This window comes from Pistacia vera, unplaced genomic scaffold (assembly GCF_008641045.1).
Source record: "Pistacia vera cultivar Batoury unplaced genomic scaffold, PisVer_v2 Contig126, whole genome shotgun sequence".
Lineage (NCBI taxonomy): Eukaryota > Viridiplantae > Streptophyta > Magnoliopsida > Sapindales > Anacardiaceae > Pistacia > Pistacia vera.
The window spans coordinates 299,073-326,166 of record NW_022195314.1 but is presented as its reverse complement, the minus strand read 5'-3'; the positions used below and the strand labels follow the sequence as shown (position 1 = coordinate 326,166).

At 35.0% G+C, this 27,094-nt stretch overlaps 1 protein-coding gene across 1 annotated transcript; it reads left to right on the top strand.

The window, feature by feature from the left end:
* The first annotated feature begins 2,529 nt into the window (after positions 1–2,529).
* LOC116120592 (homeobox protein SBH1-like) lies at positions 2,530–24,473 on the top strand. Its single transcript, XM_031406552.1, has 4 exons — positions 2,530–3,598; positions 3,969–4,215; positions 7,387–7,634; positions 24,394–24,473. The coding sequence occupies exons 1-4, from the start codon at positions 3,218–3,220 to the stop codon at positions 24,445–24,447; spliced, it is 930 nt and encodes a 309-aa protein (XP_031262412.1). The 5' UTR covers positions 2,530–3,217; the 3' UTR covers positions 24,448–24,473.
* Positions 24,474–27,094: the final 2,621 nt, after the last annotated feature.

The following is a 27,094-nucleotide window of genomic DNA, read 5'->3' as shown; positions in this document are numbered from 1 at the left end:
TATCTGATAGACATAAATTTCAAGGCTAAATCATGAACCAGGAGAACGAACTCAAGCTGAATTTCTGCTTCATTTGCGCCATAAAACATTGAGAAAATCAGAAAATAGACAGACCAACAATTGTGTTAAGTTTATTGGAAAGTCAGTGTGTAGTGTATATTAACTTGCAGCAACTGTGTGCCATGGGTATAAAACCATGCACAAGTTAAATCACAAAAGAACTGGCAAAGCAGAGTTTATAATAATACAATATGCTCTGGCTTTCTTTTGTGCAGTTAAATTTTTATCTTATATATATATATATTAGAGAACACGTGGGGTTATGTTATGGACACAAAAATTAAAAGGACAAGAACGAGTTACAGCGGACACAAAATTTTAAAAGACAAGAACAAGTTAACAGTGAATCTGTAGTACTTCAAATTTCAAAATACTGTGAGAAGGAACTGGGGCTGGGGCACGGTGGTTCTATTTCTTCGACCCATGAAGCTTTCCACTGGTATTGTAAGTGTCAATTTGTACAGAAATTACAGAGATGGTCCTCTTTCTGCTTCTGTGAATCACAAGTCGGGTCCCCCAGGTGTGACAATACAGAGGTAGAGTAGAATAAATTCGACTGCGAAAAGAATGCTATGTATGACATATTTGTTGTTAGAGAATTAGGTATATATAGTAGAGGGACAAAGGTAGAAAGACAAGTTGTTCAAGCTAAATGGAGCTGTTTTCACACGGTCATTCAAGAATGAAACGAAAGTTATAGCTACAAGCTAGCTTTACTACGACAGATAAAAAAAACAAAAGACCTATACCATTACAGAATAGAGGTAGAACCGTAGAAGTAGAGAGATTAGACCTGAGAGAGAGAGTGAAGAGAAGAGACATTCGGACTGTCCCACTTGCTTTACCAGCTTTTTAATTTTAGCTGAAACCCCACTTCTACTTTGGTAAATAATTACTGATTAGATGCTACTATGACTGAGACTAATAATGAGAGAGAGGAAGAATGGACAAGGAAGGAAGAATTAAATTAATTCAAGTGTCTTAGGAAAAGATTTCTGTCAGTGCCATAATAAATTTTGCTGGATCACCTAATATTTAACTAAGGGGGCGTTTGGTTGGGGCTTATTAGCAGGATAACATCATCTTATATTACTTGATTATTATATTTAATTATTAAATAATATAAGATATTGGTAATTTTTAAATAGTAATAGTAGTTATTATTGATAATATGGGAAGTAATCTAATTACTTCTATTTTTTTAGGTATTTTGAGATTACCAGGGTTATCATTTTTTGTTACAATTTTATCCTTTATTAATAAAATTTTTGGACAATAATACCTCTACTTTAAAATAAATTTACATTAATATCCTATTTCAATTTTACCCTTGTTTAATTAAAATTTTAGATAATAATGCCCTTATATTTAAAATAATTTACAGACCACCACTGCCATCCAGCCACCACCGCCGGCAACGAGCCAACCACCATGGGCCACCGCCAGAAAATCACTGGAGTCTCCAAAAAAGAACGAGATTCGGTGGGAGACTTCGGGAGGCTTCAATATGACCGTTTTCGGCCAAATTGGTGGTCGAAAACGGTCATATCGGGCCAGATCTAGCCAGAAATGGCCAGAACTATTCTGGCCATTTCCAGCCAGATTGATGGAACTGGCCGTTAACGGCCAGATCTGGCCGTTTTCGGCCATCAATATGGCCAGAAACGGCCATATCGGAGCCTCTTCGTCACGGTGAGGTACTCACGGGTGCTTTCGGAGATTTTCAGTGGTGGTTTGCGGTGGCGGCAGGAGGTGGGGGTGATTTCGTCATAAATTAAAGTTTTATATAAGCGGGGTGTTTTAGCTAAATCTGAAATATTGGGGGTTAAAAGAAATTATTCAAAAATTAATAATAAAAATAATCTTATATTAATATTTAAAAAGGGGACAATTTAGTAATTTAAATAACATACCCACCAATTTATTCCCCATAACCAAACATATTCATATAACATACCCATCAACTAACCAAACACATTTTTTTAAAGATTCTCAATAATCTTCCAAGGTAATCTATCTTCCTAATAATCTAACATTCCTAGTAATCTAACATTCCTGAACAAACGCCCCTAAGAGATCTTCATGGCCATTTTCATTTTCACAATCAGAGTCTTCTCCCGTGCACACGTTACTACTGTATGTACCTAAAATGCCTCCATTTCAACACAAGGCAAAAGGGTTTTTGCCATGTTATCATGTTAGGCATTGTTAACACAAAAAGAAATTTTACATCTGTAAAATCTACAATATAAGAAACAAACTGTAGGGAGAGTATGGTGTTGCGTGGCTATGGCCTATGGGAGAGAAAGAGGGTAAAATAAGCGCGAATATTAAAATGAGTGGACAGATTGCAATCAAACAGCAGTAGAGTAAAGAGAAGTTTATACAGTAGAGAGAGAGAGAGAGAGAGAGAGAGAGAGAGAGGGAGAGTGGTTTCGTGCCCAAAAAACCTTTCCCTCCATCTATCTATCCATCTATCACTAGTAAGAGTGTTTGGCTATTCCTCGATTTGATCGATCGTTCATTTCATTTCTCTCTCTTTGATCTCTACAAAATTAAACTCCGAAAAACCTTTTGATTTTCTTTATTTTTTTTTTTTTTTGCCAGTAATGGCAGTGCAAGAAAAGAGGTAGAGAGTTTTCATCGGGAAGGTAAAGCTTTGCTTCAGCCTTCAAGGATAACATTCACTACACCCGTCAAACACAATCTCTTCTTTCTGGTTTTCTCTTTATCTCTCTCTGTACCCCGCGTGCGCTCTGCTCTCTTTAACTCTGATATATTGTTCGTCTCCAAAGAAAGAGAGAAAAGAAGTGAGAGTTAATGTTGTTAATCACCAGAAAGATGAACACCCATTTTCCAAAGGAAACCTGAGCAGGCTTTAACAGAGAAGCCAGGAGAGTAAAACTCACAAACTTCATAAATATAACACTGACTACTTCTACTACTATCACTGTTTAGGATTTCTGTAAAAAGGCTGATTGTTGTAGCATAAATCTCGGGAGAGACTGGAGATACAACAATCTTTCGAGCAAAAAAAAAAAGATTGCGTAGGAGAGAGAAAAGAAAGAAAGACATGGTTGATTTTATTGCTATATAGCAAAGCCAAAGCCAACTAAAAAAGATAAGATAGTGTGAGAGATATAGAGAGAGAGAGATAATGGAGGGTGGTTCTAATAGCACTTCTTGTATGATGGCTTTTGGAGACAACAGTAATGGACTATGTCCTATGATGATGATGCCTCTCATGACTTCTTCTCATCAACATCATCACCACCATCACCATCACCATCATCCTGATGCAGACTCAAATACCCTATTTCTTCCCTTGCCATACACCAACAATCAAACTCAAAACCGCAATCTCATTAGTGGCTCTTCTTCACTCATTCTTGACGATAACAACAACACAAACACAGGCTGTTATTTCATGGAGACTAACGATGGCACCTCTTCTTTTTCTTCTACCTCAGTCAAGGCTAAGATCATGGCTCATCCTCACTACCACCGTCTTTTGGCTGCTTATGCCAACTGTCAGAAGGTTAAAGAATACATTTTTTTACTCAAAATACCTAACTTGAAACATCCACTACCTCAAAACATTCTCTCTCGCACACACATTCACATCTTGGACTAATTCAAGTATCATAACTACTTCAATGACTGGAAACGACAGATATTTCATGTTTGCTTCAAATTTTAATACAAAAAATATGCAAGTCTTCATTCCGGTAGTCATATGTTTTGTTGTTACTTTTCTTTGTGAATATTTATGTTCCGAGACAAAGAGAGGTCAAAACCTTTTTGAGTATTATGATGGAGACATGAGTCTAGTCTTATTTTTATTTTTTTCAACTTTTTCTTTATAGCAAAGATCATTATTTTCTGATGAAAGGGAACAAAACAAACAGGTGGGAGCTCCACCTGAAGTGGTGGCAAGACTAGAAGAAGCTTGCGCATCTGCGGCATCAATTGGCCCCACTGGCACGGACTCTCTTGGTGAAGATCCAGCCCTCGATCAGTTCATGGAGGCCTACTGCGAGATGCTGACCAAATATGAACAAGAACTCTCTAAACCCTTCAAAGAAGCCATGCTTTTCCTCCAAAGGGTCGAGTGTCAATTCAAAGCTCTCACTGTTTCTTCTTCTTCAAATTCTGGTGATAATATCTCTCTCTTCTCTCTTCCATTGTTAGATCTTCCAGCAGGCTTAGGTTTGGCTAATTAATTGAACCTTTTTTTTTTCTTATAAAAATAATTAGTCATGCATGTCTGTTTAATTCTCCAAGATCATCTGTGTTTGTTCCTAAAGTGCAGTTACCTAGTTTTGCTCTCATTTTAACTCTTCCTGTGCTGTGAATGCTTCTTCTTTTGCTTTGTTTTAATTTTTTTGCTATGTATTTTTACTGGTATGCAACTGTTTTAGATGCCAGGGTACCCATACAGACGATTGTATTAAAACTTCACTACCCAAAATGGAGAGTGGTACATATTCCTGCTTTGATTCTTCTCGGTGTTTGTGTGTTTCAAGGGTTATCTTATTATTTTCTTGTGAATTTCTTTCTTCAGTATTCTTAGATATTGACAAATATTTTGTACCCTTTTCACGATACAAGAAAAATTGCTTTCCACTACTATCCCTAGCTATTTAATGCTAACTATGGTGTGGAGGATGGATTTCAATATTCATTTATTTTATTCTCTTGAAAATAGTGTATCCTCAATTCGGGGACACTGAAGAAAAACATTTTTCAAGGCCAGTAAATATATGAAAAGGTTTGGAGTGGTAAGATGTCTAATGTGATTTGACGCTAATAAAGTTTGGACGGCATACATATGATTATGCTTAGAACTTGATGAAAGGATTTGAGGTGGCTAATTAAAGAGCTATTTCATGATATTGCTGAACTTGAGTGTTCAAATTATGGAGCATGGGCACCAAAACATATTCGCATGAGGTTTATATGCAAGTGTGGAGACACATGGATCGTTCCAGAGGAATTGGACTAACTGGAATGAGATTTTGAGATTTGAAAGAAAGAGCATCATTCTTTAATCAAGTCATAAGCTTATACTTCTCATAGAGTTTTTGTGTTGGTAACCAAGAACAGCGGGAAAAATACTAAAATATAGCTCGCTTTGATGCCATTATAGTTAATCAGCACTTTAAATCTCATGTATTAAAGCCCACTATTCTTGCCTTGCATGATGTTAGGGCTTATTAAGTACATGGTATTTTGATGATTCTCAATAACTTCTTAATTCATATCTAAAAACGATTGTTTTAGGTTATAAATAGCGTAATATTGGGAACACGTGGGAGTGATTTTGAAGTGAGACATTATTCTTTTAGCTATTTATTAAAATGTTAAAAGCTTGCTTATTTTTGCTAGTGGAGTTTTCTATATATTAATAAATATGTAGTGCACAATAATTCCTATTGTTGCTGCTACATGTATCCTTCATCTACAATTTTCAGGACTTTGGTGCCTCCTTTAGGCGATTCCTTGAGTACTGCATAAATTTTTTAACCGATCCAACAGTTAAGTTGTCAAAGAAAACTTTTGTTCTTTCTACATATCCACAGATTATGTATCAATGTGTTGCAGTCGGTGAGGTAGCATGTTGTGATCAAACTTATTATAAGTATATTCAAACAGGATGTATTTTTGTTAAAATCACAATCAGCTATGTGTTGCATTTGTTGGTTGAATCATCAATTTTATTCAATTTTTGGTATCATTCTTCTTCCATTTGAGTCTATCCTAATTAATTTCTTTTACTGCAAAGTGCATGAGATGTTTAGAAAGTCTGTTTATTTTAAGCAAATCCATTCTAGGTTTCAATGAAAGAAAAGATACTGAAGATCAATAAACAGTCTAAGAACATTTTACGATCGATAACTGAATTGATCTATCTTGATCATCAATTTTGGAAAATGTGTCTTTTAGTAAAACTCTATATCTATTCAGTAGTTTCTTTTTAAAACAGTGCCATGCTATCATATGAACAAGATGGTTCTGTGTATTTCTTACAGCTTCAATCAGGTAATTTCTTTTTGTAAGCCTATGTGTTTGGCATGTGACAAGGATTAAGGAATTGGATATGCAAAATCTCAACTAATAATATACAAAATATTTATACTTAGGTTGTCGTTCATATAGCCGTGCTGCAGTGCAATGATAGAAAGTAAGATACACCTTATATTAATCATATATTGAGGCCTTTGTCCAGCTTATTTTGGTCTACATGATGACAGATAAAAGCAATCCTACCCTGATTGAGGTGTTATAATTTCTCTATATTTTATTGGGGTTGGAGACAAAAAGGGTAGATATGTGGGTCTAAAAAGAGTCCGTTTTTGCTGCAAAAAGAGACTTAATAGACATAATATGCTTATGCCTTATTACCAATTTAGGGATTTAAGTGGAGTCCTTTAATGCAAGTTGATCTTAGACTATATATATCTAATCAATCGTTTTTCTTGGTGTAGTTAATATTTTTCATCAGTCTAGGGCATTCTTTAATAGCCTGCTACTATGTAAAAGCTTTTGCAATATCTCATATTTTGTATGAAGATCTCACCAATACCTCACCCATACCTAAATCACAGTTGACACTTGTAATTATGGAATCAACCATATGACTTCTACTTAACATTGGTAAGAATGTGCTTAAACGTTTCAGTTAGTTCCAAAAAACCTTTCCTTGTATAGGGTTAGGTTGTGATGTAGTGCCATCGGTCTAATAACATAAATTAGATGTACAAGATATTCAATTTAAGTATTTCAAAGAGTATTTCATAATGATCTTATGTCAGACTCCTGCTGAAAACCATTTGTGTTAATATATGCTTTTTCGTTATAAAGGTATGTCATGACTTTGTATACTCGGTAGTCAATTATGCTAGATTTTAATGCTTTTTTTGTAGTTTTGCGGAATTCTGGAAGCAGTACGAGGTAAAAACCTTACAAATATTATGTTAATCATGCATGTTTAATACTTCAATTAACACTTAGTTCTGAATCGACTAAGTACAAGTACAATAACTGCTGAAGAGCAGCAAAGGAGGGGAAACAAAGGAGCAAATAATATAGAAAATTTAGAAACACAATTCTCTAAAATGATTATCTCCATTTTGGGGCTTGTTGATTTAATGGATTACTTTGTGTAGCTGTTTGATTCAAACAGATTTTTGGGATGCATCTCTATGGCCAGATCATGTAAATTATTATATCTTAACAAGCATATCTGATCCTAGTTGCAGAAATCTGTTGATATATTTTATCATTATTATGAGCTAATTTTATGCTGCTTCATGCTGACTTCAGCTCGTACTGAGGCTATTGATAGGAATGGTTCATCTGAGGAAGAGTTTGATGTGAATAATGATCACTTCATAGATCCCCAAGCAGAAGACCAGGAACTGAAAGGTCAGCTTCTACGCAGGTACAGCGGATACTTAGGTAGTCTCAAACAGGAGTTCATGAAGAAGAGGAAAAAAGGGAAGCTGCCTAAAGAAGCCAGACAACAATTGCTCGATTGGTGGAGCAGACATTACAAATGGCCTTACCCATCGGTATCTATATCTACCTTGCTTTAATATATTAAAAACATTAGTTTATAAGGGAAAGGTTGTATAAAAATTTGTATATTAAATAATATCATAACTTAATACATCAACAAACAAATATGTTAAAATTCAATAATGTTTTGTTTATAACTGAGTCATACATTAATAAAAATATATAAATTTATATAAAATAACTATTTTATCATTTATTTTTTATTTGATTATATAATTGAGTAGTATGACTCAACTGAACTGTAAGTTTAGAATTGCTCTAATTAATCTGGTTAGTTTTATCACTTATTTATCATTATCATTTATCCCATCGATAAATTTAAAATCAAAGAGTTGGTTGTCCAAATATACGTTTGACAGATATATGTTTATTTTAAATGAAGTGGATACATAGAATTATTGAAGTGGGGCTAAAAAGTTTGGTTTGATCAAGTACAGGTGATATTCACCAGATTAAACTGTTTCTTAAAAGTGGATTAGCTTTTAATAACCCTATAACACAAACAAAAGATGGGAGGGCGTAGTTTGATCAAACTTTGAAAAGAGTAATAATTCTTGATTTGATTGCATGGATGAGGCCCTTCTTTTATTTTTATATTTCAAAGTTTCATTTATTGAACATGTTGCAGCTGCTGCAGGCAGCAGTAGCAATTGCAAGCTGTTTTGTTCTTTTTCCTCTCTTCTTTCTTTCTTTCTTTATGTCTGATCTATCATGCAACGTTGATGGAAATGACGTAAAGGAATCAGAAAAAAGGAAAGCTTTTATTTGCTTGAATTGGCGTAGGCTTCTCCATTCCTCTCCACCACCTTCTCATTCTCCACTCGCCACTGCGCGATTTACTTTTCTTCTTTCTTGTATTTTACTTTTACTTTATCTTACGCTGTTTTGATGGATATGGATTCGCGTACTTCATTTCATTACATACACGCTTATTCGTCTTTCTCTTCTCTCTCTCTCTCTTTCAAACCCTAACCCTAATACTAACGTAACGCTAACGCTAAAGCTAAAGCTAAACCTAACCTGACTGACTGGACCCCCCGATTCTAATCACTCCTCAAAAGATTTTAAAAACAAATAAAAACAAAACATGGACAGAAGTTTGCAAGAAACCCTACATTAAACTCTTCCTCTTGTCTTGATTCTATCTTTATAAGGATGTCAAATCCCAAATCTCCTTCTGGTAGATAGGTTTGATTTGCTTTGTACGGTGAATCCTTCCGCATCTACTGATGTGCTTGTTGAAAATCAACGGCCTAATTAAGTGTGCCAATTACTCGTGGAGATCGCCGGTCACTACATACTGATAGACATAAATTTCAAGGTAAATCATGAACCAGGAGAACGAATCAAGCTGAATTTCTGCTATTTGCGCCATAAAACATTGAGAAAATCAGAAATAGACAGACACCAATGTGTGAAGTTTATTGGAAGTCAGTGTGTAGTGTATATTAACTTGCAGCAACTGTGTGCCATGGGTATAAAACCATGCACAAGTTAAATCACAAAGAACTGGCAAAGCAGAGTTTATAATAATACAATATGCTCTGGCTTCTTTTGTGCAGTTAAATTTTTATCTTATATATATATATTAGAGAACACGTGGGGTTATGTTATGGACACAAAAATTAAAAGGACAGAACGAGTTACAGCGGAACACAAATTTTAAAAGACAGAACAAGTTAACAGTGAATCTGTAGTACTTCAAATTTCAAATACTGTGAGAAGGAACTGGGGCTGGGGCACGGTGGTTCTATTCTTCGACCCATGAAGCTTTCCATGGTATTGTAAGTGTCAATTTGTACAGAAATTACAGAGATGGTCCTCTTTCTGCTTCTGTGATCACACGTCGGGTCCCCCAGGTGTGACCATACAGAGTAGAGTAGAATAAATTCGACTGCGAGAAAGAATGCTATGTATGACATATTTGTTGTTAGAGAATTAGGTATATAGTAGAGGGACAAAGGTAGAAAGACAAGTTGTTCAAGCTAAATGGAGCTGTTTTCACACGGTATTCAAGAATGAAACGAAAGTTATAGCTACAAGCTGCTTACTACGACAGATAAAAAAACAAAGACCTATACCATTACAGAATAGAGGTAGAACCGTAGAAGTAGAGAGATTAGACCTGAGAGAGAGAGTGAAGAGAAGAGACATTCGGAGTCCCACTTGCTTTACCAGCTTTTAATTTTAGCTGAAACCCCACTTCTACTTTGGTAAATATACTGATTAGATGCTACTATGACTGAGACAATAATGAGAGAGAGGAAGAATGGACAAGGAGGAAGAATTAAATTAATTCCAAGTGTCTTAGGAAAAGATTTCTGTCAGTGCATAATAATTTTGCTGGATCACCTAATATTTAATAAGGGGGCGTTGGTGGGGCTTATTAGCAGGATAAACATCATTATAACTTGAGTATTATATTTATTATTAAATAATATAAGATATTGGTAATTTTTAAATAGTAATAGTAGTTATTATTGATAATATGGGAAGTAATCTAATTACTTCTATTTTTTAGGTATTTTGAGATTACCAGGGTTATCATTTTTTGTTACAATTTTATCCTTTATTAATAAAATTTTTGGACATAATACCTCTACTTTAAAATAAATTTACATTAATATCCTATTTCAATTTACCCTTGTTTAATAAAATTTTAGATAATAATGCCCTTATATTTAAAATAATTTACAGACCACACACTGCCATCCAGCCACCACCGCCGGCAACGAGCCAACCACCATGGGCCACCGCCAGAAAATCACTGGAGTCTCAAAAAAGAACGAGATTCGGTGGGAGACTTCGGGAGCTTCAATATGACCGTTTTCGGCCAAATTGGTGGTCGAAAACGGTCATATCGGGCCAGATCTAGCGCAGAAATGGCCAGAACTATTCTGGCCATTTCCAGCCAGATTGATGGAAACTGGCCGTTAACGGCCAGATCTGGCGTTTTCGGCCAAATATGGCCAGAAACGGCCATATCGGAGCCTCTTCGCACGGTGAGGTACTCACGGGTGCTTTCGGAGATTTTCAGTGGTGGTTTGCGGTGGCGGCAGGAGGTGGGGGTGATTTCGTCATAAATTAAGTTTTATATAGCGGGGTTGTTTTAGCTAAATCTGAAATATGGGGGTTAAAAGAAATTATTCAAAAATTAATAATAAAAATAATCTTATATTAATATTTAAAAAGGGACAATTTAGTAATTTAAATAACATACCCACCAATTATTCCCCATAACAAAACTATTCATATAAATAACCCATCAACTAACCAAACACATTTTTTTAAAGATTCTCAAAATCTTCCAAGGTAATCTATCTTCCTAATAATCTAACATTCTAGTAATCTAACATTCCTGAACAAACGCCCTAAGAGATCTCATGGCCATTTTCATTTTCACAATCAGAGTCTTCTCCGTGCACACGTTACTACTGTATGTAACTAAAATGCCTCCATTTTAACACAAGGCAAAAGGGTTTTTGCCATGTTATATGTAGGCATGTTAACACAAAAAGAAATTTTACATCTGTAAAATCTACAATATAAGAAACAAACTGTAGGGAGAGTATGGTGTTGCGTGGCTATGGGAAAGAAAGAGGGTAAAATAAGTGCGAAATTAAAATGAGTGGACAGATTGCAATCAAACAGCAGTAGAGTAAAGAGAAGTTTACAGTAGAGAGAAGAGAGAGAGAGAGAGGGAGAGTGGTTTCGTGCGCACAAAACCTTTCCCTCCATCTATCACTAGTAAGAGTGTTTGCCTATCCTCGATTTGACGATCGTTCATTCATTTCCTCTCTTTGTTCTCTACAAAATTAAACTCCAAAAAACTTTTATTTTCTTTATTTTTTTTTTTTTTTGCCAGTAATGGCAGTGCAAGAAAAGAGGTAGAGAGTTTTCATCGGGAAGGTAAAGCTTTGCTTCAAGGATAACATTCACTAACCCGTCAAACACAATCTCTTCTTTCGGTTTTTCTTTATCCTCTCTGTTACCCCGCGTGCGCTCTGCTCTCTTAACTTGATATATTGTTCGTCTCCAAAGAAAAAGAGAGAAAAGAAGTGAGAGTTAATGTTGTTAATCACCAGAAAGATGAACACCCATTTTCCAAAGGAAACCTGAGCAGGCTTTAACAGATAAGCCAGGAGAGTAAAACTCACAAACTTCATAAATTAACACTGACTACTTCTAACACTATCACTGTTTAGGATTTCTGTAAAAAGGCTGATTGTGTAGCATAAATCTGGGAGAGACTGGAGATAAAACAATCTTTCGAGCAAAAAAAAGATTGGTAGGAGAGAGAAAAGAAAGAAAGACATGGTTGATTTTATTGCATATATGCAAAGGCAAAGCCAACTAAAAAAGATAAGATAGTGGTGAGAGCTATAGAGAGAGAGATAATGGAGGGTGGTTCTAATAGCACTTTTGTATGAGGCTTTTGGAGACAACAGTAATGGACTATGTCCTATGATGATGATGCTCTCATGACTTCTTCTCATCAACATCATCACCACCATCACCATCACCATCATCCTGATGCAGACTCAAATACCTATTTCTTCCCTTGCCATACACCAACAATCAAACTCAAAACCGCAATCTCATTAGTGGCCTTCTTCACTCATTCTTGACGATAACAACAACACAAACACAGGCTGTATTTCATGGAGACAACGATGGCACCTCTTCTTTTTCTTACCTCAGTCAAGGCTAAGATCATGGCTCATCCTCACTACCACCGTCTTTTGGCTGCTTATGCCAACTGTCAGAAGGTTAAAGAATACTTTTTTTACTCAAATACCTAACTTGAAACATCCACTACCTCAAAACATTTCTCTCGCACACACATCACATCTTGGACTAATTCAAGTATCATAACTACTTCAATGACTGGAAACGACAGATATTTCATGTTGCTTCAAATTTTAATACAAAAAATATGCAAGTCTTCATTCCGGTAGTCATATGTTTTGTTTACTTTCTTTGTGAATATTATGTTCCGAGACAAAGAGAGGTCAAAACCTTTTGGTATTATGATGGAGACATGAGTCTAGTCTTATTTTTATTTTTTTCAACTTTTTCTTTATAGCAAAGATCATTATTTTCTGATGAAAGGGAACAAAAAACAGGTGGGAGCTCCACCTGAAGTGGTGGCAAGACTAGAAGAAGCTTGCGCATCTGCGGCATCAATTGGCCCTGGCACGGCCTCTTTGGTGAAGATCCAGCCCTCGATCAGTTCATGGAGGCCTACTGCGAGATGCTGACCAAGTAGACAAAGAACTCTCAAACCCTTCAAAGAAGCCATGCTTTTCCTCCAAAGGGTCGAGTGTCAATTCAAAGCTCTCACTGTTCTTCTTCTTCAATTCTGGTGATAATATCTCTCTCTTCTCCTTCCATTGTTAGATCTTCCAGCAGCTTAGGTTGGCTAATTAATTGAACCTTTTTTTTTCTTATAAAAATAATTAGTCATGCATGTCTGTTTAATTCTCCAAGATCATCTGTGTTTCTTCCTAAAGTGCAGTTACCTAGTTTTGCTCTCATTTTAACTCTTCCTGTGCTGTGAATGCTTCTTCTTTTGCTTTGTTTTAATTTTTTGCTATGTATTTTTACTGGGATGCAACTGTTTTAGATGCCAGGGTACCCATACAGACGATGTATTAAAACTTCCTACCCAAAATGGAGAGTGGTACATATTCTGCTTTGATTCTTCTCGGTGTTGTGTGTTTCAAGGGTTATCTTATTATTTTCTTGTGAATTTCTTTCTTCAGTATTCTTAGATATTGACAAATATTTTGTACCCTTTTCACGATACAAGAAAAATTGCTTTCCACTACTATCCTAGCTATTAATGCTAACTATGGTGTGGGAGGGATTTCAATATTCATTATTTTATTCTCTTGAAAATAGTGTATCCTCAATTCGGGGTCACTGAAGAAAAACATTTCAAGGCCAGTAAATATATGAAAGGTTTGGAGTGGTAAGATGTCTAATGTGATTTGACGCTAATAAAGTTTGGACGGCATACATATGATTATGCTTGAACTTGATGAAAGGATTGAGGTGGCTAATTAAAGAGCTATTTCATGATATTGCTGAACTTGAGTGTTCAAATTATGGAGCATGGGCACCAAAACATATCGCATGAGGTTTATATGCAAGTGTGGAGACACATGGATCGTTTCAGAGGAATTGGACTAACTGGAATGAGATTTTGAGATTTGAAAGAAAGAGCATCATTCTTTAATCAAGTCATAAGCTTATATCTCATAGAGTTTTTGTGTTGGCTGTAACAATATTTTGTACGTATCTTCTTGTTCCACTCATAATCTTTAAAGCTAGCAACTAGCACAAATGGACGAGGGAGGCCGCCAGCTTTAAAATCAAGCATGAATTTCAATTGATGGATTTGGATGATTGATTCTTGGGATAAAAGCAAGAGATTTTGGAGATATTTATACAGACACACACACACATATATATATATATATAAGCTCTCCCATCATTGGTACTTAAGTGTTGTTGTTGCATGATGCTAATTCTATGGATAAACCATCATTAATTAGCGAGATAATACATCTTCAATTAGTCAACGATTGGATGTGGGTTGAAAGGGATTATTCCACCATAATGTAAAAATTGAGCATGCAGTTATTCAACATATAGAAGGATGAATATATCTATTCATTTATTATTCAAGGTGTATCTGAATTTTAGCTATGTATTTATCAGATAAACCAATAGAGTTTTGGAATAAGATCACTTGGGTATTTTATATATATATATATATACCTTTTTTCAACCTAATCGAATAAGATAAAATATAGTATATATTGTTGTTCCAATTTCTTGCGCCAATGAGAAGTATCGAGAAACTTTGGGGAAACTCACACAAGGGTTTGTGGGAGACCCGAATATGATAAAATAGTAATAATGCGAATAAATAAATAAAGAGTAGACAAGAGAAATTTTTAAAGTGGTTTTGATGCAAAGTGCAAATTTTACGTTACGTCTACTGTTATCTTATTGCTTTTCTTATGTATTTTTATGTGTACAAAAGCTATTTGCTCTCAAATGAAGCAATTGATTTTAGCTATTGGAGAAAATAAAATTCCAGATCCCCTCTTTGGGGTAAAAGACCTCTATTTATACTGTTTGCATAGACGAACTTGTTCATGAAGTAATTCTCTCAATACATGACACATGACTTGACAAATCGCCTTTCTTGGAGACATGAAACAGCCCTCTCATGAGATGACATGCGACTTTGATGAAAACTCGGCCTTAAACCTTACTGTTGAAGTGAACTATGATAGTCTTACAAATGAAATAATCATTTCAAGTGTGACACACAACCTGATCAGTTGCACAATCATGAGACACGTGGTACGAATTCATGTTACATGTATTCAGTGCCTAACAAACATCATAAGATTTTAATGTTTAAAACAACTTTAAATTATAATTAATGCCTTTGAAAGAGTATGTTGACATAAAAACTTCAATGAGTAATACTATATATACAAATTATTAATTATTTATATAAATTATTCACTAAAAATTGATGTGACTTATATGTTTGTCATGTAATCTATTTTAATTATTTAATTAATTTTTAATTTAAAGTCATCTAATCATATTAACACAAACATTGTTTCTAAAGGGAAAGGTTGTTAAAAATTTGTATATTAAATATATCATAACTTAATACATCAACAAACAAATATGTTAATTAATTCAATAATGTTTTGTTTATACTGATTCATACAATTAATAAAAATTAATTAATTTATATAAAATAACTATTTTATCATTTTTTTTTATTTGATTATATAATTGAGTATAGACTCAACGTAACTGTAAGTTTAGAATTGCTCTAATTATCTGTTAGTTTTATCACTTATTTTATCAATATCATTTTCCCATCGATTAATTTAAAATCAAAGAGTTGGTTGTCCAAATATATACGTTTGACAGATATATTGTTTATTTTAAATTAAGTGAATGATACAGATATTGAAGTGGGGCTAAAAAGTTTGGTTTGATCAAGTACAGGTGATTATCACCAATTAAACTGTTTCTTAAAAGTGGATAAGCTTTCTAATAACCCTATAAACAAAACAAAAGATGGAGGGAGCTAGTTTGATCAAACTTTGAAAAGAGTAATAATTCTTGATTTGATTGCATGAGGAGAGCCCTTCTTTTTATTTTTATATTTCAAAGTTTCATTTATGAACATGTTGCAGCTGCTGCGGCAGCAGCTAGCAATTGCAAGCTGTTTTGTTCTTTTTTCTCTCTTCTTTCTTTCTTTCTTTATGTCTGATCTATCATGCAACTGTTGATGGAAATGACGTAAAGTGAATCAGAAAAAAGAAAGCTTTTATTTGCTTGAATTGGCGTAGGCTTCCCCATTCCCTCTCCACCACCTTCTCATTCTCCACTCGCCACTGCGCGATTTACTTTTCTTCTTTCTTGTAATTTTACTTTTATTCTTTATCTTACGCTGTTTTGATGGATATGGATTCGCGTACTTCACTTTCATTACATTACACGCTTTATTCGTCTTCTCTCTCTCTCTCTCTCTCTTTCAAACCCTAACCCTATACTACGCTAACGCTAACGCTAAAGCTAAAGCTAAACCTAACCTTGACTGACTGGCCCCCCCAGATTTTCTAATCACTCCTCAAAAGATTTTAAAAACAAATAAAAACAAACATGGACAGAAGTTTGCAAGAAACCCTACATTAAACTCTTTCCTCTTGTCTTGATTCTATTCTTATTAATGGATGTCAAATCCCAAATCTCCTTCTGGTAGATAGGTTTGATTTGCTTTGTACGGTGAATCCCTTCCGCATCTACTGATGTGCTTGTTGAAATCAACGGCCCTAATTAAGTTGTGCCAATCCCCTCGTGGAGATCGCCGGTCACTAACTATCTGATAGACATAAATTTCAAGGCTAATTCATGAACCAGGAGAACGAACTCAAGCTGAATTTCTGCTTCATTTGCGCCATAAAACATTGAGAAAATCAGAAATAGACAGACCAACATTGTGTTAAGTTTATTGGAAAGTCAGTGTGTAGTGTATATTAACTTGCAGCAACTGTGTGCCATGGGTATAAAACCATGCACAAGTTAAATCACAAAAGAACTGGCAAAGCAGAGTTTATAATAATACAATATGCTCTGGCTTTCTTTTGTGCAGTTAAATTTTTCTTATATATATATATATTAGAGAACACGTGGGTTATGTTATGGACACAAAATTAAAAGGACAAGAGAGTTACGCGGACACAAAATTTTAAAGACAAGAACAAGTTAACAGTGAATCTGTAGTACGTCAAATTTCAAAATACTGTGAGAAGGAACTGGGCTGGGGCACGGTGGTTCTATTTCTTCGACCCATGAAGCTTTCCACTGGTATTGTAAGTGTCAATTTGTACAGAAATTACAGAGATGGTCCTCTTTCTGCTTCTGTGAATCACAAGTCGGGTCCCCCAGTGTGACAAAACAAGGTAGAGTAGAATAAATTCGACTGCGAAAGAATGCTATGTATGACTATTTGTTGTTAGAGAATTAGGTATATATAGAGGGACAAAGGTAGAAAGACAAGTTGTTCAAGCTAAATGGAGCTGTTTTCACACGGTCATTCAAGAATGAAACGAAAGTTATAGCTACAAGCTACTTTACTACGACAGATAAAAAAACAAAAGACCTATACCATTACAGAATAGAGGTAGAACCGTAGAAGTAGAGAGATTAGACCGAGAGAGAGAGTGAAGAGTAAGAGAACATTCGGACTGTCCCACTTGCTTTACCAGCTTTTTATTTTAGCTGAAACCCACTCTTACTTTGGTAAATAATTACTGATTAGATGCTACTATGACTGAGACTAATATGAGAGAGGAAGAATGGACAAGGAAGAGAATTAAATTATTCAAGTGTCTTAGGAAAAGATTTCTGTCATGGCCATAATAATTTGCTGGATCACCTAATATTTAACTAGGGGCGTTTGGTTGGGCTTATTAGCAGATAACATCATCTATTTACTTGATTATTATATTAATTATTAAATAATATAAGATATTGGTAATTTTTAAATAGTATAGTAGTTATATTGATAATATGGAAGTAATCAATTACTTCTATTTTTTTAGGTATTTTGAGATTACCAGGGTTATCATTTTTTGTTACAATTTTATCCTTTATTAATAAAATTTGGACAATAATACCTCTACTTTAAAATAAATTACATTAATATCCTATTTCATTTTCCCTTGTTTAATTAAAATTTTAGATAATATGCCCTTATATTTAAAATAATTTACAACCACCACTGCCATCCAGCCACCACCCCACCGCCAACGGCCAACCACCATGGCCACCGCCAGAAAATCACTGGAGTCTCCAAAAAGAACGAGATTCGGTGGGAGACTTCGGGAGGCTTCAATATACCGTTTTCGGCCAAATTTGGTTCGAAAACGGTCATATCGGCCAGATCTAGCCAGAAATGGCCAGAACTATTCTGCCATTTCCAGCCAGATTGATGGAACTGGCCGTTAACGGCCAGATCTGGCCGTTTTCGGCCATCAATATGGCCAGAAACGGCCATATCGGAGCCTCTTCGTCACGTGTGTACTCACGGGTGCTTTCGGAGTTTTCAGTGGTGGTTTGCGGTGGCGGCAGGGGTGGGGGGTGATTTCGTCATAAATTAAGTTTTATTATACGGGGTGTTTTAGCTAAATCTGAAATATTGGGGGTTAAAAAGAAATTTTCAAAAATTAATAATAAAAATAATCTTATATTAATATTTAAAAAGGGGACAATTTAGTAATTTAAATAACATACCCACCAATTTTTCCCCATAACCAACATATTCATATACATACCCATCAACTAACCAACACATTTTTTAAAAGATTCTCAATAATCTTCCAAGGTAATCTATCTTCCTAATAATCTAACATTCCTAGTAATCTAACATTCCTGAAAAACAACGCCCCTAGAGATCTTCATGGCCTTTTCATTTTCACAATCAGAGTCTTCTCCGTACACGTTACTACTGTATGTACCTAAAATGCCTCCATTTCACACAAGGCAAAAGGGTTTTGCCATGTTATCATGTTAGGCATTGTTAACACAAAAAGAATTTTACATCTGTAAAATCTACAATATAAGAAACAAACTGTAGGGAGAGTATGGTGTTGGCGTGGCTATGGGAAGAAAGAGGGTAAAATAAGTGCGAATATTAAAATGAGTGGACAGATTGCAATCAAACAGCAGTAGAGTAAAGAGAAGTTTATACAGTAGAGAGAGAGAGAGAGAGAGAGAGGAAGTGTTTCGTGCCCAAAACCTTTCCCTCCATCTATCACTAGTAAGAGTGTTGCCTATTCCTCGATTTGATCGATCGTTCATTTCATTTCTCTCTCTTTGTTCTCTACAAAATTAAACTCCAAAAACCTTTTTATTTTCTTTATTTTTTTTTTTTTTTTGCCAGTAATGGCAGTGCAAGAAAAGAGGTAGAGAGTTTTCATCGGGAAGGTAAAGCTTTTCTTCAAGATAACATTCACTACACCCGTCAAACACAATCTCTTCTTTCTGGTTTTCTCTTTATCTCTCTCTGTACCCCGCGTGCGCTCTGCTCTCTTAACTCTGTTATTGTTCGTCTCCAAGAAAAGAGGAAAGAAGTGAGAGTTAATGTTGTAATCACCAAAAGATGAACACCCATTTTCCAAAGGAAACCTGAGCAGGCTTTAACAGATAAGCCAGGAGAGTAAAACTCACAAACTTCATAATATACACAGACTACTACTCACTACTCACTATCACTGTTTAGGATTTCTGTAAAAGGCTGTTGTTGTACATAAATCTCGGGAGAGACTAGATAAACAATCTTTCGAGCAAAAAAAAAAGATTGCGTAGGAGAGAGAAAGAGAAGACATGGTTGATTTTATTGCTATATAGCAAAGCCAAAGCCAACTAAAAAATAAATAGTGTGAGAGCTATGAGAGAGAGGATAATGGAGGGGTGTTCTAATAGCACTTCTTGTATGATGCTTTTGGAGACAACAGTAATGGACTATGCCTATGATGATGATGCCTCTCATGACTTCTTCTCATCAACATCATCACCACCATCACCATCACCATCATCCTGATGCAGCTCAAATACCCTATTTCTTCCCTTGCCATACACCAACAATCAAACTCAAAACCGCATCTCATTAGTGGCTCTTCTTCACTCATTCTTGACGATAACAACAACACAAACACAGGCTGTATTTCAGGGAGACTAACGATGGCACCTCTTCTTTTCTTCTACCTCAGTCAAGGCTAAGATCATGCTCACCTCACTACCCACCGTTTTGGCTGCTTATGCCAACTGTCAGAAGGTTAAGAATACTTTTTTTACTCAAAATACCTAACTTGAAACATCCACTACCTCAAAACATTCTCTCTCGCACACACATTCACATCTTGGACTAATTCAAGTATCATAACTACTTCAATGACTGGAAACGACAGATATTTCATGTTGCTTCAAATTTTAATACAAATATGCAAGTCTTCATTCCGGTAGTCATATGTTTGTTGTTACTTTTCTTTGTGAATATTTATGTTCCGAGACAAAGAGAGGTCAAACCTTTTGAGTATTATGATGAGACATGATCTAGTCTTATTTTATTTTTTTCAACTTTTTCTTTATAGCAAAGATCATTATTTTCTGATGAAAGGGAACAAACAAACAGGTGGGAGCTCCACCTGAAGTGGTGGCAAGACTAGAAGAAGCTTGCGCATCTGCGGCATCAATTGGCCACTGGCACGGCCTCTCTGGTGAAGATCCAGCCCTCGATCAGTTCATGGAGGCCTACTGCGAGTGCTGACCAAGTATGAACAAGAACTCTCTAAACCCTTCAAAGAAGCCATGCTTTTCCTCCAAAGGGTCGAGTGTCAATTCAAAGCTCTCACTTTTTCTTCTTCTTCAATTCTGGTGATAATATCTCTCTCTTCTCTCTTCCATTGTTAGACTTCCAGCAGCCTTGAGTTTGGCTAATTATTGAACCTTTTTTTTTCTTATAAAATAATTAGTCATGCATGTCTGTTTAATTCTCCAAGATCATCTGTTTTTCTTCCTAAAGTGCGTTACCTAGTTTTGCTCTCATTTAACTCTTCCTGTGCTGTGAATGCTTCTTCTTTTGCTTTGTTTTAATTTTTTGCTATGTATTTTTACTGGTATGCAACTGTTTTAGATGCCAGGGTACCCATAACGACGATTGTATTAAAACTTCACTACCCAAAATGGAGAGTGGTACATATTCCTGCTTTATTCTTCTCGGTGTTGTGTGTTTTCAAGGGTTATCTTATTATTTTCTTGTGAATTTCTTTCTTCATATTCTTAGATATTGACAAATATTTTGTACCCTTTTCACGATACAAGAAAAATTGCTTTCCACTACTATCCCTAGCTATTTAATGCAACTATGGTGTGGAGGATGGATTTCAATATTCATTTATTTTATTCTCTTGAAAATAGTGTATCTCCTCAATTCGGGGTCACTGAAGAAAAACATTTTTCAAGGCCAGTAAATATAAAAAGGTTTGGAGTGGTAAGAGGTCTAATGTGATTTGACGCTAATAAAGTTTGGACGGCATACATATGATTATGCTTAGAACTTGATGAAAGGTTGAGGTGGCTAATTAAAGAGCTATTTCATGATATTGCTGAACTTGAGTGTTCAAATTATGGAGCATGGGCACCAAAACATATTCGCATGAGGTTTATATGCAAGTGTGGAGACACATGGATCGTTCCGAGGAATTGGACTAACTGGAATGAGATTTGAGATTTGAAAGAAAGAGCTCATTCTTTAATCAAGTCATAAGCTTATACTTCTCATAGAGTTTTTGTGTTGGTAACCAAGAACAGCGGGAAAAATCTAAAATATAGCTCGTTTGATGCCATTATAGTTAATCAGCACTTTAAATCTCATTGTATTAAAGCCCACTATTCTTGCCTTGCATGATGTTAGGGCTTATTAAGTACATGGTATTTTGATGATTCTCAATAACTTCTTAATTCATATCTAAAAACGATTGTTTTAGGTTATAAATAGTAATATGGGAACTGGGAGTGATTTTGAAGTGAGACATTATTTTTTAGCTATTTTATAAAATGTTAAAAGCTCTTATTTTTGTCTAGTGAGTTTTCTATATATTATAAATATGTAGTGCCAATATTCTCTATTGTTGCTGCTACATGTATCCTTCATCTACAATTTTCAGGACTTTGGTGCCTCCTTTAGGCGATTCCTTGAGTACTGCATAAATTGTTTAACCGATCCGACAGTTAATTTGTCAAGAAAACTTTTGTTCTTTCTACATATCCACAGATTATGTATCAATGTGTTGCAGTCGGTGAGGTACATGTTGTGATCAAACTTATTATAAGTATTTCAAACAATGTATTTTTGTTAATCAATCAGCTATGTGTTGTTTGTTGGTTGAATCATCATTTTATTCAATTTTGGTATCATTCTTCTTCCATTTGAGTCTATCCTAATTAATTTCTTTTACTGCAAAGTGCATGGATGTTTAGAAAGTCTGTTTATTTTGAGCAAACCATTCTAGGTTTCAATGAAAGAAAAGATACTGAAGATCATAAACAGTCTAAGACGTTTTACGATCGATAACTGAATTGATCTATCTTGTCATCAATTTTGGAAAATGGTCTTTTACAAAACTCTATATCTATTCAGGGCTTCTTTTAAAACAGTGCCATGCTATCATATGAACAATGGTTCTGTGTATTTCTTACAGCTTCAATCTGGTAATTTCTTCTTGTAAGCCTATGTCTTGGGCATGACAAGGATTAAGGATTGGATATGCAAATCTCAACTAATATATACAAAATATTTATACTTAGGTTGTGGTTCATATACCGTGTTGCGGTGCAATGATAGAAAGTAAGATACACCTTATATTAATCATATATTGAGCCTTTTTCCAGCTTATTTTGGACTACATGATGACAGATAAAAGCAATCCTACCCGATTGAGGTGTTATAATTTCTCTATATTTTATTGGGGTTGGAGACCAAAGGGTAATATGTGGGTCAAAAGGTCCGTTTTTGCTGCAAAAAGAGACTTATGAGATATATGCTTATGCCTTTACCAATTAGGGATTTAAGTGGAGTCCTTAATGCAGTATGCTTTAGTTATCATCATATATCTAATCAATCGTTTTTCTTGTATTAGTTAATATCTTCATCATGTCTAGGCGCATTCTTTAATAGCTGTATAAATTTATTGTGATAGCTATATTCCTTTTATAGAAGACTCCCATACCTCACCCTACCTAAACATCACGTTGACACTGTAATATGGACATCCATATGACTCTACTTACTTGGTAAGAATATGCTTAAATGTTTCAGTTAGTTCCAAAAACACCTTTCCTTGTACAGGTTAGTGGATGTGATGCCATCGGTCTAATAACATAAATGAGTAAGATATTCAATTAAGTATTTCAAAGAGTATTCAAGATCTTATGTCAGACTCTGCTGAAAACCATTTGTGTTAATATATGCTTTTTCGTTATAAAGGTATGTCATGACTTTGTATACTCGGTAGTCAATTATGCTAGATTTTAATGCTTTTTTGTAGTTTTGCGGAATTCCGGAAGCAGTACGAGGCAAAAACTTACAAATATTATGTTAATCATGCATGTTTAATACTTCAATTAACACTTAGTTCTGAATCGACTAAGTACAAGTACAATAACTGCTGAAGAGCAGCAAAGGAGGAAACAAAGGAGCAAATAATATAGAAAATTTAGAAACACAATTCTCTAAAATGATTATCTCCATTTTGGGGCTTGTTGATTTAATGGATTACTTGTGTAGCTGTTTGATTCAAACAGATTTTTGGGATGCATCTCTATGGCCGATCATGTAAATTATTATATCTTAACAAGCATATCTGATCCTAGTTGAGAAATCTGTTGATAATTTTATCATTATTATGAGCTAATTTTATGCTGCTTCATGCTGACTCAGCTCGTACGAGGCTATTGATAGGAATGTTCACTGAGGAAGAGTTTGATGTGAATAATGATCCTTCATAGATCCCCAAGCAGAAGACAGGAACTGAAAGGTCAGCTTCTACGCAGGTACAGCGGATACTTAGGTAGTCTCAAACAGGAGTTCATGAAGAAGAGGAAAAAAGGAAGCTGCCTAAAGAAGCCAGACAACAATTGCTCGATTGGTGGAGCAGACATTACAAATGGCCTTACCCATCGGTATCTATATCTACCTTGCTTCTTGTTCATCATAAGGGCCTTCTTCTGTTTCCTTTGAATGTGCTGAAGAGTAGAACATTAATGCTTGCTAGTTGTCTATTGTAACGTTTTGTATGGTGTCTGACAGATCTTTCACCTTCATTTGATTTTCATCTGTTATTTCCCCTCTCAAAGGAAGAGCCTTTTCTTATGAGATCATTTAGCTCCATTCAGGAGTCTACTGGCAGCCATGAACTTAATTAGACCAGTCATCTGCTACGTGCCTGACCGGTGTCCCTTAGTCAAGTACAATGGGTGACATATTTAGCATTTTCTGTGTCAACAAAGCAGCGTTACTATCTACTCCTTACCCAGCTTGAATGGAGTGGTCTTTGTTTAGCTGCACAAGATTTATATTTGTCTGTGATTAATCAATACTTCTAAATCATTCTGTGTAATAATGATCGACCTTTACATGTGACAGAATCACAGAAGCTGGCCCTAGCAGAGTCAACGGTCTGGATCAGAAGCAAATAAACAACTGGTTTATCAATCAAAGGAAAGACATTGGAAGCCGTCTGAAGATATGCAGTTTGTGTAATGGATGCCCCTCACTCTCCTATACATGGAAAATGTTATGGGCAACCAATTTCCAATGATCTCTCTCCGCACTGCTTTGAACAAGCTGATCATCTGATGCTCATCTTACTATTAATTATATTGTGTTTATGCGTATTTATTATTATAAACCCAATGCTATATATGATGGCAAATGATGTAATCTTATCATATGCATACGGCTGCAAGTAGCATGCATTGGATACTATTTGATATAAATTCGACTGCTAAATTAAATTAGTTAGCTTGTTCATAATCTTTCCTCTTTTTTGGATAGTAGAATGTAGAGAGCTTAAAACTGGTGTTGACAAAGTTAGCTTGTTCATGGTTCAAGGTTTTGCATAGAGTACTAAAGCTATCCCATGATAACTTTATAACAACTACGTGCTTTTCATTGTTGAAGCCTCCTTATATTGTTGAATAGTCTTTTCACTACTCTTGGAATGATGAAACGGTCATTGTTGATGCTTTTTGGTTTGCCATAGTTTGAAGTACTTCATCTTGATGGTGACCATGTTTCATGAGCATCATGTATTAATGTGGCAGCATGTAAATGGAAAGCCCTTTATCTGGATGCCTTTCTGCTCTGTAACCTCAAAGCCGTGAAATGAGGATTCGAGATGTCACATTTGGTTGGCTCTATAGCTAATTTGTTTTTTTTTTTTTTTTTTTTTTTTATGATTGGGGGTGTTTAAGCCAATTTACGTATATCTCAACTAATCTTTCAGGACTCTGAAAGTTTGAAACTACTGTTTAGGTGAAGAGTTTCAATATCCTCAACTAATTCTTAAGATCCTAAACTATCGGTTGGGTAAAAGTTTTGGTAGTTATCCCTATTAGAGGTCGTGAGGATTCAAACTTGAGAGATCATGTTAGATCAATCTTTGCTCTTTTATCATTAAGAAGACTTGAACTTAGGTGATCATAGTAGATCTTCATTTTACTCTTTTACTAATAGGCTACCCAGTGGTGGTTAAATATTAAATATAATGTTCTATAGCTAATTGCAAACAAAACACATGTCCACCAATCTTATAAATAGATGGACATATAATTAATCATAAAACTTTTTCTTTAACTAATGACATGTATTCGTCTTATAATTAGTTGGACACATCATACATAATTAAACATGTATTATGATATGTATTCATCAATGTTTTAATAACCAATTCGGGGTGAAACCCGACAAAGTTGCTGGGTCCTAGGTTGACCGGTTTGATTGATCAGTCAAATCAGGTTTCAAAAAGTTTAAACTTTAGAAAACACACCCCAAATACAAATCGAAGGTCGACTTGTTAGCGGCAGCGACACACCAAATGCAATCCAAATCTACCCAAAATCTGGATGAAATCAGTTCAATTTCGATCAAATCTCACCACTGTGGGCGTCGAACACCTAGGCCAGATCTCACCACTATCAGCGTCGACAACCCTCTCCATCACCACAAAAATACTCTCCTCAACCTCCTGACCAAAACCAATCTCACCCCAGCCCCGTTCACCTCGCCAATTGCCGGCAAAAGCTGGCTGTGGTCGCTGCTATCAATTTTTTTTTTCAATTTTTGGTCATTTTACTCACCGAAAATCACTTCCATTGCCACCATTGCACGCACCCCGCACTTCTTCTTCAAAAGCCCTAACATCTCGGCCTTCAATTGTTTGCCGATCATCATCCCAAATTCTAGAGTTTTTTATTAATAGGAAAATTGGTAACTCGGCTCGATGAAGGCCCCGGGTCCTAATTGAACTAACTGGGTTGGGCTAGGTTTTAAAACACTTGTATTCATCTTATAATAAGTTTGACACATATCATACATGAGTAGATGATCTATTGTCACCCGTTTAATATACTAACGACTCCATTTTTTGATAAATTTTATAATGACAAAGTTATCCTCATATTAAATTATTAAAAATAATTTTAATTTCTTATTCTTTACAAATAACGTTGGCACCCGACTATCCCTAATTTTTTTTAGGTTACTCAAATCATCCGTAAAACAAAAAAAAAAAAAAAAAAAAGTTTAATGGAGAAAGAATATTTGCAATGATATATATTGGGTTACAAGTAACAAAAAAATTAAGTTTTTAATTGCTTCATAGTTAAATTTTTTTTTTATTTTTTTCTTATGTATTGGTAGCTATATTAATTTATATATGTATTTTTTGTGTTGTTTAACTATATTTTGTTTTTGGATTATTTATAAAGAATTTTAATTTTTTCTGAACTTTCAACTTAAGTATCTAAAAAATTATTTTAGGAATAACGATAGTGGAGATATATAATATAAGTGAAAAGGAATGAAATGTTAAATCTTTTAAAATATAAAAAAGAAATAGAATGAAAGGTATTTATGAAATTTATGGGGTGTCTTAAGAAAAAATAATAATTTTTTAACTTTAAAAAATGTGATTTATTTCATCAATTAATAGGTGGCAGTAAAGCCACTCATGTTGTCAAGATAGAAGCAGGACATTGGACTGTCTTACCTTTGCACAACATGGGCTTAACAGTACACCAGTCACTAGCCCAGTAGGCCCCAAATTTTAAAACCTGCGCTGGC